Source organism: Glycine soja, chromosome 13 (assembly GCF_004193775.1).
Source record: "Glycine soja cultivar W05 chromosome 13, ASM419377v2, whole genome shotgun sequence".
Lineage (NCBI taxonomy): Eukaryota > Viridiplantae > Streptophyta > Magnoliopsida > Fabales > Fabaceae > Glycine > Glycine soja.
The window spans coordinates 26898169-26914058 of record NC_041014.1 but is presented as its reverse complement, the minus strand read 5'-3'; the positions used below and the strand labels follow the sequence as shown (position 1 = coordinate 26914058).

Sequence of the window (15890 nt, the reverse complement as noted above, 5' to 3'; positions counted from 1 at the left end):
TCTTTCATCATGTATGTTGTCAATGACTGGTGGGCTTTGTTATGGAGGATGTTGTTCAATTTCCATATTTGGAGCTGAACAAGATGCAATGACAACATTTGGATGAGTTGCAAACTATGTTAGAAAAATTTTTGAATTTACTCGATACAAATTCATGTAGTGACTCATATGTTTGGTCTTTCCTAGAATTGGTTTGCCGATTAACACATATTTGCGTTTTCCTTCCAAATTTCATTTCGCCATTAATATTTCTCTACTCAATTTATGTCACTATGTCCTCTCATGTTAGTATGATGGACTGTCAATATTATGTGGTGGATTTGATATGTCTTGGCAAAGCTCAAATTGGAGCATGACCCTGTTAGTTTGATGCCATACTACCACTGGAAAACATATTAAAGTCACACAAGCACTCCATATTTTGGAATCTTTGTATGCATTTTCTGATAGAAATGACTCAAACCCTCTGTAAGGCATCCAATGGAACTAAAAAAATAACTTGCATTAGTGATCTTTAAAACAATGTAATTGACATTTGAATAAATAAAACAAAAAACAAATGGTCCAACCTTCTCATTACACATGTTATCAAATCTTGACATGTAGCCTACAACATCACTATGTGGGATTCCAGAAAACCATAGTCCTCTGTCGCTCCATCTAGTGAAATGTGATATGTTACTGTCAAATACATTATCAAAATGGACTGTTTGAGTGAGAAATTTTTGTATACCTAGTTGCAAGTGGATATGACGGTTGACGCTCGACCCTTGGTTGAATGAATGACATGTCATATGATGCTCAAGACTCTAATAACATTGTGCATTCTCCCATAGTTTTTGGATGTGGGATAAACTGTCATACACATTTAAAAATTATTATAATTAGTCTATATAAAATCAATTATGCACAATATACAACTTTAGAGCAATTTCATATTTCTTTAATATATAATTAATCATATCCATGATAAACAAAACGAACAATGATAACCCATTGAATCCACTTATATATATATATATATATATATATATATATATATATATATATATATATATATAGAGAGAGAGAGAGAGAGAGAGAGAGAGAGATGAAGCTCAAAGTGGTTTGAATCTCAATCACCGTGAAAAATGTCATATTTCATATATTGATCTTTAGACTAATTTAATAAAACATTTAAGAAATAATTATATAAAACTCATATATTGTTGGTTTCCTGAATTTACAAAATTTTTTAAGTCAAATAATACGTCTTCAAACAAAGCATGAATCAAATCATAACGTGAGAATAAGTGTGATTACAAAATAATCAAAAAGTAGTCATATAAAACACTTAAATCATAAGAATTAATGTTAATTACATCTATTTTATGTGATTTTACACTTTTCTACTATTTTAACAGTTAATTTTACCGAACACTTACAATTTAATAAGCTACCTTTTCAACTTCCAACTGTCAGTGTCTTATTTTCAGCTACCAACTAGCTTTTCAGCTTTTAGCTAGCTTTTAAGATAGTTTTTTCAAACATAGCTATTATGTCTAAATAAATTTCACATTTATGTGAACAATAAAACTATACAAATCATACTTATTAATAATATGATAAGGGAGACGAGAATAGTCTTACCTTGAAATGTGAACTCAAAAGAATGTGACTTACACTTGCACAAGATCAAATTATAATAAAATTCATAGGCCTCAATCATGTGGCATTATTTTTTCACTTTGAGTGAGAAAAATTTTTCTTTTACTTTCATTTTTGCATTATTTTCTCACTTCAGATGAGAAAAATATTCTAAAAATATCCTTCTATGATAAAGTCTTCAAGACTATCAAATGATCAAATTCACAATTATGTAAGTAGAACAAAAATATTCTACCAAACTCATAGTATGGATAACGAAACTAGTGAGTAAAAAACTCTTATCTTAAAATATGAATTTAAAAGAATAATTTTTTTGAACTGATTTCTTCACATCACTTTTCCTTACAAGTTGGAATACCAATTGTCGATGACCCGTGGAACCCGTGGAATAAAGACAATTGTGTTGATAACGTATTAAATAAAATATAAATCAAAGCAAAAAATAGAGAGAAAAGTACAAGAGTTTAGAGAAAATGTGAATTGTATATATTCTTTCAAATAGAAATAGCCTATTTATAGGTAAAAAAATAATTGAGAAACCTACATAAGATAAATATAAATAAAAAAAATATTATAAAAGATATGGACAAACACAAATAAATAATTCATAACAATTACAAAAATATTGAGATTTTCTATTTATATATCAATTGACGAATATGATTCTAACAAATATAAAAATTATATAGATGTATAAAAAATTCTAAATATAAATGTTGTCATTTTATGTATTATGATAGTGTCATCACAATCTAATAACGCAAACGCTATATAATCCTATGGGATGTTAAATTAACCTAAAAATATTGTTTAATAACTTCCAAATTAATTTTCAGTCATTGAAATATTATTATAGTTAGAGCATATCAGAATTTCTGATTTCAATTTTATTGTTGCATAAATTTAGACTATTGTTACAATTTAAGAGGAAGATTTAAAATTAGTTAAACATTCTTACTTACTTATTTATATTTATAGTCTCTCTCTAACAAAGGACACTCTCTTGGCCATAGTCTCATAAAACAACTTAACTAACTCCAAGATCAACCTTTTCTATATAACCACTTTTTTATACTACAACTTTTTCAAAATATACTAGCAAAAAATCTCTTTTTTTTATCTCTCTTTTCTTTGCAATTTACAATCATTGAGAAAAAGTATCTATCATGATGGCCGCTCATAGTACCAATCATATCCTTTGGTGCTTTGTTTTGGTTATTATTGTTGTCGCCCTTTACACTCCAAACATTAGTGCTGCAAAACAATCTAAAATAAATGGCTTGAATGTGATCGATCAATGTTGGAGACTGAATCCTAAATGGAGGAGGCATCGACCTCAACTAGCAACATGTTTTGTGGGCTACACTGGCAAGATGACAAACAATATTGGTAAGGACCTTATCCATTATAAAGTTATTGACCCCAATGATGATCCTATAAACCCCAAACCTGGAACCTTGAGGTATGGAGCTTCTGTAATTCAAGGTAAAGTGTGGATCACATTCCAAAGAGACATGCACATTAAACTTGAGAGACCTCTTCTTATTAGTAGTTTTACTACCATTGATGGTAGAGGTGTTAATGTCAACATTGCTGATAATGCATGCTTAATGATCTTTAAGGTAATTGATCACCAACTCCTACTAGTATTTTTAGAGGCACCAACTCTTATTAATTAAACATGCATGCACAACAAACATTTCAAATATTGTTTACATGAGTTAATACTTTGTATTCAACTATTATTATTTAATTTATTTTTAGGCAACCAACGTAATCATCCATGGCATTCGGGTTCATCATTGCAAACCTCAAGCCCCAGGAATTGTAATGGGGCCTGAAGGCAAGGTGATTCCTTTGGGCCATGTAGATGGTGATGCAATTCGATTAGTTACAGCCTCAAAGATTTGGATTGATCATAACACACTTTATAATTGTCAAGATGGTCTACTTGATGTAACGCGAGGTTCCACTGATGTAACTGTATCCAATAACTGGTTTAGAAACCAAGACAAGGTTATGCTTCTTGGGCATGATGATGGATATGTGAGAGACCAGAACATGAAGGTTACTATTGTGTACAACCACTTTGGACCGAATTGTAATCAACGCATGCCAAGGTAATTAATTGCTCGATCAATTAAGAAGTTAAGATACACAAATGTAAATGTATTAGACAATATTAATTAGTCTTTTATATAAATAAAAACCCAGGATTCGCCATGGATATGCACATGTAGCCAACAACCTTTACTTAGGATGGGTGCAATATGCCATTGGTGGAAGCATGGGACCTAGCCTCAAAAGTGAAGCTAACCTCTTTATAGCACCAACAATAGGGAGTAAAGAGGTAATTACTTTTTGCAATTCCATTTCAACTACTTAATATCCCATTAATAATAGGTCACAAAAGTTGGGTATTTAGTATTTGTCTTTGTGTGTGTGTGTGTTATAAAGTGATTTTATCAATATTTTTCTAATTATTTAATGTGTGTAGGTAACATGGAGAAAGAGTACTCAAAAAAATGGAAACACATGGGAATTTCATTCAGTGAAAGATGCTTTTGAAAATGGAGCCTCCTTCACAATAACAAAAGGAGGACGTGTGTCAAAGCCGAATTATAGCAAGAAACAATACTTTAAAGTTGTTGATGTCAAATTTGTGAGATCATTAACACACTCATCAGGTGTATTACGATGCAGTAAAACTTCTATATGCTGATCAACTAGGAAATAAAAATAAAAGAAAAAGGTTCTTGAAGTGAGGTTTGCATCACCTAGGATTTAAACCTATCGGATGATGAAGATTTAATTTCCTGCCAAATGTATTAAAACTCTAATATATTTAAATTTTGATTTCTCAACATTGATGTTATGATAAACTTTTTTTTTATATTTTATAAATAGGATAGTAGGAATAGATATAACAATTATAATTTAAGGAAGGAAAAGTATTTAAGTTCAAGGAATATATAAAAAAAAACTTGCGTACGTGTACTCCACTTTAAAAGCATGAGTGAGAACTTCATATTACAAATATGTAAGACGTGAAATTATAATTTAAATATACAACCAATATTTGTGAAAATTTATTTTGCTAAGTTTCACAATTAAACTTACAAATATTTATTCATACAATTTTTTATTGAATATTTTTAAATGTTCATCTAAACATATTGAACCAAGTGATAAAAATTAATCTCATTCATTATACGAGTCCCATTTCGTTTGACGGTGAACTCGATGAGTTTATATATATCGCTAATATATTGATTAAAATTTGGTCAAAAAGGAGCAATTTAAAACTAGCTACGATCAAATAAATTAGATTAGGGTGTCTAAAAAAATAACTCAATAGTTAAGCAAATGATCTTCTCATTACGTCCAAGAATTTTGCCCAGACCAAATATTTCATTTTTGTTTGGGATGATATTTGGGGTTTGAGATGCTATATACTTATATATACAAGACCCCGTTCACTCTGATGTGCTTTAATAAAAATCATGTTTCTTTTCTTTGTTTTGGTTTTAATGGGGGAAGGAAGCTTTGGCTTTGGACATAGACTCAAATAAATTTGTTTAATTTTTTCTTTACTTTAATAGAGTGATCAATGTTACTGTGCGCTAAAGATATCATTTAAATAACAATAAGAGACTAATAATCTATTTTAAAGAGTAAATAATATTGAAATGATTTTTTATTTTTGAATAAAACTTTTTAATATATAATCAAGAACTAAATATTGATCAACATATTTAAATGACTCAATTATCTATTAATTATATAAGTGTTTGTTCACTTTCTTAATAAAAATACATTTTGCTTATAAAAAGTGTTAATTAGGTTTTTGGTCCCTAAATTTTTTAGTTTTCACATTTAGCGGCAAAATTTGATGACAAGGACTAAAATTGTTGATGAAGGAGAGTCTAGAAGGCGAGTCTACAGATTGCTTCTTTTTTTCTTTTTCTTTTTTTTTCTCATAATCACTAATTCATTTGGCTGTGTTCAATTTAGTGGAGAGAAATATAATAGATAAAAATAAAATAATGTTATGCTATTTGATTTTAAAAAAATAAGTAAAACAAAACAGAATATAACAAATGGGAATAAATATTTTTCTTAAAAGTATAAAGAAAAATTTAGATTTAACTTATCATATAAATTATATAAAAATATAACACAAAGAGATGAAATTTTTTTAATGAAACAAGTATGAAAATTTATACTTAACTCACATGGATAAAAAATTTTACTAAATATTTTTGTCCAATCAAAATTATATTATCTTTTACATTATATATATATATATAATATAATTGCATAAAAATAAAAATTAAATTGACATGCTGTAAATAATTTTTTAATTGATATTCAAATATTTTCATAATCATTAACTCTAATATTTGCAAACTTTAATTTAAGAAATAAATTAATTCAAAATTTGAAATGTTACATTAATTTTTTTATTAAGATAAATCATATTGTTGGATTGTGAATTCTGAATTAAAAATAAAAATTTACAAATTATTTTATTAATTTGTAATATTATACAGAAAGATTCTTATTAGGTAATCATATATAGTAAAAATGTAATATCTATAATAGGAAGCGTATGCATAAGAAGCGTAAATTATAATTATATTTTGTTACATTTTAGAGTGGAAAATTTATGATTATACAATATGATTTTAATTATATTGAAAATTACACAATGAATGTATATATTTTTTTTTAGAGTTTAGAATGATAAATTTACAATCATATTTATTTTCTATCATTTATTTCTTATCTACTTTTTTAATATTTATTAGCACATTATTTATTTATTTGTATACTCTTCAATATCAATTAATTTGTTGGTTCAAATTGAAACAAAAATGTAACATAAAATTGAAACTTTCGACATCTTTCTTATAAAAAACATATTACAATAAACATTTGTATTTTGTTAAACTTTAAAAGTATTACTACATATAATATCTATCTTAATTATATATTCCGTTATTGTCAATATTAATCATGTAAAATTGTTATAAAAAATTAAATTTATTTAACTTAATTAATCAATAATTTATTATCAAATTCATTATATTGAATTAATTTTAACATGCATGTTAATTGAGGATTTAAAGATACATTTTAACAATTTATAGTTATTTAGTAAAAACAAAATAAATTTAAATAATGATGAGAAATCAATTTCTTATATAATAATTCAATTGTTTTTTATGTTATCTTTATATATTTATTACATTGACTTATTTTTTAGATGTTCTATTTATTATATATCATGGTAAATAATTAAAAAAAAAACCTACATTTTTTAAATGATTATTTCTTATATAAAAAATTTACATAAAAAATCATTCTATACATACACAAACAAATTGTTAATCATGTGTATGGCACGAGTAAAAAATTAGGGCTTAAGTAATAATAACAAAGTCTGTAAAAAAAAAATAATGATAATAACAACAAAGGATAAGGGAATTGAGGATGTGACCCATGCTTGCATAATAAATATTCTTAGTGGATTGTTTACTTCGCCGAAGATTTCCACCTACAATTAATTACCTTCGGTTTTTCTCATATTAATCAGCAAATAATTTTATAATGAAAATTGACCTAATAATACCAAAGGGTGAAATAAAAAAAGAAGGAAGTAAACTAAAGAGAGATGCGAAAGTAGAGAGATAAAGCTACAGGTTGTGAGTGAATAGGCAATAATTAGGAGAAGAACATGCAAAGAATCCATAGAAACTGAACCCACTAAATCACTAATCTTACTCTACTTTTAATGCAATTTCATAATGCAATCATCTTAATTTTTTTTTTTGTTAAATTATTCATTTGACCCTTATAGTTTCAGTATTCTTATGTTTTTAGTCCTGCTATTTTTTTAATTCCTATATTTTACATTTTAATTCTCTTTTGTTTCATATCGTTTTGAAAGTGGTTTTTTTAGTTCTTATAATTTATATTTTAATTCCCTTTTAGTTCCTATAGTTTAAAAGTGGTCTTTTTAGTCCCTACACTTTATATTTTAATTTCTTTTTAGTCTTTACAAAAAAATATGAATAATATTATCAATTATAATTAATTACAAAAATATTAGCAAGTAATTCGTAATTAATTTATCGCAAGATAATTTATAATAAAAAAATAGTTGATAATCTATAACTAATTTGTAACTAATTATTTTTATATATCTTTTTAGTAAGAACTAAAATGTAATTAAAATTTAAATTATAGGGACTATAAAAATCAATTTCAAACTATAAAGATTAAAAAAAAATTAAAATACAACATATAAGGACTAAAAATAATATTTTTAAATTATAAAGAATAAAAAAAATTAAGATATAAACAATAGAATTAAAAAAATATTTTTAAACCATAAAGATTAAGAATATAAGAATCGTGAAATTATAAAACTAATTTAACCTATTTTTTTCTCATATAATTGAAAAGGAGTATCTTTTGACTGGACTTGAGATTTTTAAACTCATCCGAAAACCTGCTGCCACTTATAGGTGGGTTGTCCCAACTACTCCTAATTATGCCGGTTTAAATAATAATAATAAGAAGAATCATATTTTACTTTTTTAAATAGATAAATAATTAAACGAATTAAAAATAAAATAAAAAATTAATAATTTTAACACGAAGAGTACTAGTAACTCCACCTCCTTACAAGTTACAACTAACACACGTCGGCGATTAGAGTGACTCAGCAAAACCCTAGTTGTTCTCACACTCTCGTTCCGTCTTTCTCCAACAATGGAAGTTCCTTCGGAAGCGCCGCCGTCTACCGGCACCGGTGAAACCATAAGCAAAAAGTCAGTGCTCGAAACCCTTTTCTCAATGAAAATTTCAATTCGCAATAGCCTTACCTCAAATAATTGATTTGTTTTTTGTTTGCGCAGTGCGCTGAAGCGGGAACTCAAGAACAAACAGAGAGAAGAAGATCGCAAGCGCAAGGAGGAGGAGAAGGCCAAAAAGGTAAATCACATTTCCATCTTCCCCAACGATAATGCAGCGTTTTTTCTTTGTTTTTTTTTCTTTTATTATTCATTGCATTAGGATTTCAATTTCTTATAAAAAATGGAGTTTTATTTATAATGTAATTCATTTTATATTTTTTTTCTCTAGGCAGCTGAAAAGCTTGAAATGCAGAAGGATAAGGATAACAAATCTGCACCTGCTGATGAAGATGATATGGACCCTACTGTAAAGCTCCACTTTTGTCATTTCAGTGGAATATTTGATTAATTACAATTTTTATTTATATATTTTTTTGTAATTTTTGGGGTGATTTCATTGCAGCAATACCTTGAGAATAGGCTAAAGTATCTTGCAGTTCAAAAGGCAGAAGGGAATAACCCTTATCCTCACAAATTCTCCGTCACTATGTCTCTTGATCAATACATCAAGGAATATGGAGGTTTAAGCAACGGGCAGCACCTCGAGGATGTCTCTGTGTCTTTGGCTGGTACTTGGCAGTTTCTGCATTGATAGTTTGGTTGTTGCTTCTGTTGCTGTATGCTGATTCTAATAATCTTTATGCGTTTCAGGCAGAATCATGCACAAACGTACCTCTGGTTCTAAGCTTGTCTTCTATGACCTGCACGGTGGCGGTTTCAAGGTCCAGCTTATGGCCGACGCGAGGTACCCAAAATTGTTGTTTAACTTTGTGCATGTAGGGATGATGGTGGTGCAACATTATGAATCAAAATAATATAGATAAATTATTTATAGGGATGTTTTCGAACCAGGTGAAAAAGCCTATTAGTATTAGCCATGGCTGAACATTTTTGTGGAATAGTTAAATTAGAGGAATAATCTGAAATAGTGTCTCATGGAAGTCAATTCGATTTTTTACACTCTAGAATAATCTGCATTAACCTTTTGGGTCTTTTATTATAATTTTGTTACACAAATACTGTAGGCTAATATGTAATGAAGTCTTTTGATATATTGATTTTGCATACAACAACAACAACAAAGCCTTATCCCACTAGGTGATTTTGCATACAACAACAACAACAAAGCCTTATCCCGCTAGGTGATTTTGCATTATGTTCTTTATACTACTTCGGTTAGGTGCTACAGTGCATTATAAAAGGTAAATATTTAGTGGTAATAATTCAAATATGGAAAATGTAACTTTAAGAGGTTACTCTGTAATGCCATATTCTACGGTACCCCTTGTTATAATGTCAAGTTCTGTGGCATACCTTGTTACCTTGGTGTTTGACTTAGATGTAGCTGATTGTATTTTCAATTTATGAAGATAGTTTTTTTGTATTTGTAATTCTTTCTGAACGGTGTTTTTTTCTTATTGTTGAACCTATATTTTCTTTTCTTTTCTTTTACCCTATTTGATTTTAGTTGGATAGATGAAATAACTGATATCTTAGCAATGCAGTAAATCGGACTTGGATGAGGCTGAATTTTCCAAATTCCATTCTAATGTGAAGCGTGGGGACATAGTTGGTATCACTGGGTTTCCAGGTTTGTGATGCTATAAACTTTTGGTTATCTTTTTTTAACTGTCTTTCACGCATATAAGGTCTGTGTCCAATTCTATGACCTTGACAATAATACATGCAATTAGCAGAATAAGGATTTTTTTAAAATGAATCAAGTCTAGGTGAATAGGAAAGTGTAAAGATATAAATTCTGCTATGATTATTTCAATATTATTAAATGATTTCTGCCTCAACCAGGAAAGTTGTGTCTCATTGTAAGCAATTGGAAACCATTTTAAGCCCAATAATCACTCTGTAAATATTAGCTAATTGCCAAAATTTAGACGTTAGGACCATATTTGCTGTACACTTGTGCTTTTTATTCATTGCAAAGGGCTAAATCCTGCTAATCATGCATACATTTTTCTATTCTGATTCTCCATAGTTAGGATGCATTCTGCAGTGTTATATTCTGAATTACAAGTTTATTCACTCTATAATCATCAACTTTTTCAGTTCTCTCTTGTTTAATTATCCAGGCAAAAGTAAGAAGGGTGAACTTAGTATTTTCCCCAAGACTTTTGTGTTGCTGTCTCATTGTTTGCATATGATGCCAAGGCAAAAGTCTGCTGCTGCTGCTGATAATGCAAATTTGAAGGTCAATAGGATACTTTTCTTTTCTTTTCTTTTCTTTTTTGGTGATCATAGGCAATGATGTTACTTTAATGATTTGCAGAGAAATCCATGGGTACCAGGAAGTACCAGGAATCCTGAAACATATATTTTGAAAGATCAGGTATTAACCGTATTATTGGCATGAAGCGTGTATTGTTATAGACACATTCATTGTTTTTAATGTTTTTTAATGATTTGTATGCACTCTCATGTTGTTGGAACCAGTCTTGGGACAGTGGTAATGGGGTGGATGCACTTTTATATTTGAGAAAATATAGGAATGCAATTTACCTTTCCCCTTGGTGGTTAGGGTTAAGGGTAGGAAATGAAATGTGATAGGTGGATGCTTGTCATTATTATTCACTTATCCTGTGTGCAGTGTGCATGTTTGTGTCTTTTCTTTTTGAAATGTATTGTTGTTGCTGTTAAGTATATTCTATATTTCTTTGATTCTTAAATGGTTTTTTTTTTATATCTATTTGTTTTATCCCTTTCCTCCTTTTTTGTGATTTTCTTTATGAACTAACTTGGTTGCAACTTGCAAAGGCACCCATGACACAAAATGCATTGTTATAATCCAGCCATTAAATATATGAATGGCTCTGATTATCACACTATTATTTTTTTTTATTGAAAATCTTATAAACTAAAAAAAGTTAATGACCTATGTCCCCAGTCTCCTGAAAAATTGACTCACAAATTCATCTTTTGATATTTATGACTGGATTGGTGATGGGATCTTTGTAGGAGATTTATCTCATTTGGTCTGACAGCCTTGTGAATGTGACTGAGGGCAATGTAGCATCCAAAAACAGGCAAATGTGAATGGATTCTTTGTACATGAACTTTACAGCATCCCACATTGCATCAAATAAATGATTCTAACCTAAGAGGGTCTACAATGAGGTTCCTTATACTTGACAGTTGACAGGGAGATTTTTTTATTTTTTTTCTCGTTCAGTTTTTGAAATTTTAATAAAAATAATAATGGTGTAATAATCTGAACCATTCATCTATTCAATGATTAAGATTTCCTCTCACTTTAGAGGATCCTGGTCCAAGATTGTACAAGGACATCGTAAATTGTAATTTTGAAACTTGTATTAGATTATCAGCTATATTTTTTGCTTGGTATAATAAACATGTTTGGTTAATCTGTCTCTCAATATTCATGTACTGACAATAATATGTTTTATTCAATTAATTGTTTTTCTTAAGGAAACTAGGTATCGGTTACGCCATTTGGATTTGATGCTTAATCCAGAGGTTCGAGAAATATTCAAGACCCGGTCTAAAATCATTTCTTATATTAGGAGGTTCCTTGATGACCTTGATTTCTTGGAGGTCTGTTCTATGTCCGAGTATTCTGATGCTGGATCCTGTGGTTTATGTTCTTCCATTCATCTACTTTTTGCATCACTTTCAGGTTGAAACACCAATGATGAACATGATTGCTGGTGGAGCTGCAGCCCGTCCATTTGTAACACATCACAATGATCTTAACATGAGGTTATTCATGAGGATTGCTCCAGAACTTTATCTTAAGGAGTTGGTTGTTGGTGGACTGGATCGTGTTTATGAAATTGGTAAACAATTTAGGAATGAGGGCATAGATTTGACCCATAATCCTGAGTTTACTACCTGTGAGTTCTATATGGCTTATAAGGACTACAACGACTTAATGGATATAACAGAGCAAATGTTGAGTGGTAAGAATTTAATGGGTATTTTAATTTTAATGTTAATATTGATTCTCTTTCATCATCATCATCAAATCAGTTTCTTAATCTCATGATGTGAAAACCATAAAACAGGTATGGTTAAGGAACTTACCAAAGGGAGCTATAAAATCAAGTATCATGCTGATGGGATTGACAAGGAACCTATTGAAATTGACTTTACTCCTCCTTTTAGGTGTGTAGTGTACATTATCTGGTCACTAATGTTCATTATAATTCTATTCTATTTTTGAATGATAGATTTGGATTTTTAATTGTTACAGAAGGATTGACATGATTGATGAATTAGAGAAGATGGCAGGCCTAAGTATTCCCAAAGACTTGTCGAGTGAGGAAGCTAATCAATATTTGAAGGACGTGTGCTTGAAGTATGAGATCAAATGTCCTCCCCCTGAGACAACTGCTCGTTTGTTGGATAAAGTAATCCCCTTTTTTTAATTATTATCTACTTTGTTTTTAAATTTTGCTTTTATCTAAAAGATTATTTACATTCCTTTTCCTTGTCAGAATGTATCAAAAATTTTGATGGCCTTGTTTTTCTGTCACACTTGTTTTGTTGTTGCTGGTCTGATTTAAGACCAGGACAAGGAGTTCTGATGGACTTAAAAGCATTAGTTTTGTGTGTTATGGTTGGGAAAATGAAATATACATGAATGGTTGGGAGGGGATAGAACTATAGTCTACAGACATTCTAGACTTTGTAAAACAACAGTGAGCCATTGTAGTAATATAACTGTAATTTCCAATTAAGAGCTCCAACTTTCTATTTAGTGAGTTGTAATTTCAGTTTTAATTTTGCAAATTATAGATATAATTTCAGTTTTAATTTTGCACAATTCTAATAATGCATCGTTAATGTATTTTTATTATGAAGTGTCTGCAGGAAATATAATTATATTGTTTTCATATTGCAGCTTGTTGGTCACTTTTTGGAAGAGACATGTGTAAATCCTACATTCATAATAAACCACCCTGAGATCATGAGTCCTTTAGCAAAGTGGCACAGATCAAAACCTGGCCTGACTGAACGTTTTGAATTGTTTGTTAATAAACATGAAGTAAGATCATGAAATTTAGGTGATTTACTATTTAAAATAAAATGGAAACATGCTTCTGATCGCTGTTACTTTTCAGCTTTGCAATGCATATACTGAATTGAATGACCCTGTAGTACAACGACAAAGATTTGCAGAACAACTCAAGGTAATGAAAATTGATACAATGGTAATATGTACTATGCTCTAATTGTTGGGCTTTTTATATAGAAAATATTAGTAGCTGTTTGTTATTTGTTTTACATGTCAGGATCGACAATCAGGTGATGATGAAGCAATGGCCTTCGATGAAACATTTTGTACGGCTCTGGAGTATGGTTTGCCACCTACTGGTGGTTGGGGTTTGGGTATTGATCGGTTGACCATGTTACTGACAGATTCACAGAATATCAAGGTTTTTGCTCTCTCTATCTGCATGCTTACTTTGTTTTCATGATTTCTTACTCTTTTGTCATTTTGGTGACATGCTTACTTTGTTTTCACAATTTCTTACTATCTTTTGTCCTTTTGGTGACAGGAGGTTCTTCTCTTCCCTGCCATGAAACCTCAAGACTGAGCCTTCAGTCAAAGCTATGTTTAAATCTCATAGCAGTAAAATCATCAGACACACTTACACAGGTATGCTCTGCCTCAAACCGTCAAATGTATATTCCACATAACTCTAACACTCTGCAAGTAGGTTTTGGTATTTCTGTAAGCTGCTCAACCACAATTGATAAATGATTATTTGGCTCTGTTCATTTTTATTTTTAATGAAAACGAGTCTAGAAAAATTATGTTATTACTTGATTATCCAGAGTTCAGGTGTTAATTCATATCTACTTGTATAATGTCAATGCTTCCTGTTGGTATTGATTAGTGTTTGATTTTGATAATCTTGTTTATGACTTAAAATCTATCTTTTTGTGGAGTTTAAGTTCCTTTTTTCTTTTTAATGGTTTCAGGAACATGAGAAATGCCAGATGATTAAACATGGGATCTCAGTTTTGATTTATGTACTTGATTAGGAGACTTGCCATGGACTGGTCATGCATCATCCACATCTGTTGATCTATTACTTAAGGGCGGTTTGGAGAGACATTATTCTAGATTTTATTTGTGATTGGATTGAACGTGTTGTCATATACCAGCTTTTTTTATTACATATTTGAGATTTGAGACAATAGAATGGCTAGATTTCTCACCAACTAACGTCCTTATTGCTGAAGCTCGAAATTATTCTCTCGATCCATAGATAAGAGTGTGAGGTAGCTCGCTAGAGTCCACATTCTAAATGAGCTTATATTTTGTTAGGTTGGCTTTAATCTGCGGGTTGGTAGGCCAATCCGAATGCACTTTTTATTTGAAAATGAGGATAATTCATGAAGCTAAAAGAAAGCATATAGCAAGTTAAAATGGTGTTCCTTAAATAACTACGAAAATACATGTAATAAAATATATACGTGGGTTAGTGTGTTGATATATAAAATTTCGAGGTCAATCTGATTGACCCTTTTTGTTTTGGTTCTGATGGGTTATGCGGGTTAGCTTGTGTAAGCTCTAAATTAAATATATGTTTGGTGTGCGTCCGTCTAGCAAGAGCTCACGTATTTGGCTGGGCTAAAGTGAAAAAAGACGTGCTTTTAAAAGCAAGCTGAGGCAGATCCAAACATGCTGCAAGTGTAACTATGTTTTAAGCTTTCGTATGTAATTAAGGGCATTTGTGGGCTAATTTGCTTGTCAAAACCTTATTAAGCCAATCAATCTGTCTAGCAGCAACAAAGGCTGTGAAGTGTGAACAAGTTATTTTGAATTCAATTAATGGCTTGAACCCTTTTTTCTTTATTTTTATTGATAGTCATTGTATAGTGATTACCCCCAAATTTGTCTGAGAACTTAGACGTTGACCATATTAGTTCTTAAGGAAGTAAAAAAATCGATCCTCGTTAGGGAGGGCTACAAATGTTGGATATATCAGTTCTTAGGCAACAATATTTTCGGGTAAAGCTTATGCATTTATGTTGGTTTCAATTGAGTGTATGTGCATGGGCACCCAATTTTCTTGGGAAGAATGAATTTTGGATTTTTAATTTTTATTCATGATCAAAGAGATGTATTGTTTTAATTCACGGAGGAGAGATTTTGAGAACTTAAATTAGCAACCTGCAAAACCAAATGTACCTTTGCGCCTCCTCTTTACAAAGGCCATCGTTATCGAAGTATGACAATCTAATTACATTTATTGATATCATTTTCATGTGAAATTTCAGCTCATTTAAAAAAAAAACTAAAAATAATAATCAAGTATATGTGTTGTACATTTT

General features: G+C 30.0%; 2 protein-coding genes across 2 annotated transcripts; both read left to right on the top strand.

Annotated features, from left to right (window-relative positions):
• Positions 1 to 3005: 3005 nt before the first annotated feature.
• On the top strand, positions 3006 to 4369 carry LOC114381829 (probable pectate lyase 16). The gene is made up of 4 exons (XM_028341055.1): positions 3006 to 3269; positions 3412 to 3767; positions 3862 to 3997; positions 4145 to 4369. Exons 1-4 carry the CDS (start codon positions 3021 to 3023, stop codon positions 4367 to 4369), a joined length of 966 nt encoding a protein of 321 aa, XP_028196856.1. The 5' UTR covers positions 3006 to 3020.
• Positions 4370 to 8329: 3960 nt separating this feature from the next.
• Positions 8330 to 14774, top strand: LOC114382430 (lysine--tRNA ligase, cytoplasmic-like). The gene is made up of 17 exons (XM_028341835.1): positions 8330 to 8486; positions 8574 to 8649; positions 8800 to 8877; positions 8974 to 9139; positions 9222 to 9315; positions 10076 to 10161; positions 10658 to 10776; positions 10855 to 10914; positions 12012 to 12137; positions 12220 to 12502; positions 12608 to 12707; positions 12796 to 12952; positions 13447 to 13590; positions 13667 to 13735; positions 13838 to 13981; positions 14105 to 14205; positions 14532 to 14774. The coding sequence occupies exons 1-16, from the start codon at positions 8428 to 8430 to the stop codon at positions 14141 to 14143; spliced, it is 1800 nt and encodes a 599-aa protein (XP_028197636.1). The 5' UTR covers positions 8330 to 8427; the 3' UTR covers positions 14144 to 14205; positions 14532 to 14774.
• The last annotated feature ends 1116 nt before the right edge of the window (positions 14775 to 15890 follow it).

Bases quoted from the DNA above. Each gene is read 5' to 3' on its own strand.
- LOC114381829 (XM_028341055.1), top strand. From the start codon at position 3,021: ATGACAAACAATATTGGTAAGGACCTTATCCATTATAAAGTTATTGAC. The intron at 3,270-3,411 runs GTAATTGATCAC...ATTTATTTTTAG, and splicing joins CATGCTTAATGATCTTTAAG to GCAACCAACGTAATCATCCA. The intron at 3,768-3,861 runs GTAATTAATTGC...ATAAAAACCCAG, and splicing joins TGTAATCAACGCATGCCAAG to GATTCGCCATGGATATGCAC.
- LOC114382430 (XM_028341835.1), top strand. From the start codon at position 8,428: ATGGAAGTTCCTTCGGAAGCGCCGCCGTCTACCGGCACCGGTGAAACC. The intron at 12,138-12,219 runs GTCTGTTCTATG...CATCACTTTCAG, and splicing joins ATGACCTTGATTTCTTGGAG to GTTGAAACACCAATGATGAA. The intron at 12,503-12,607 runs GTAAGAATTTAA...ACCATAAAACAG, and splicing joins AACAGAGCAAATGTTGAGTG to GTATGGTTAAGGAACTTACC.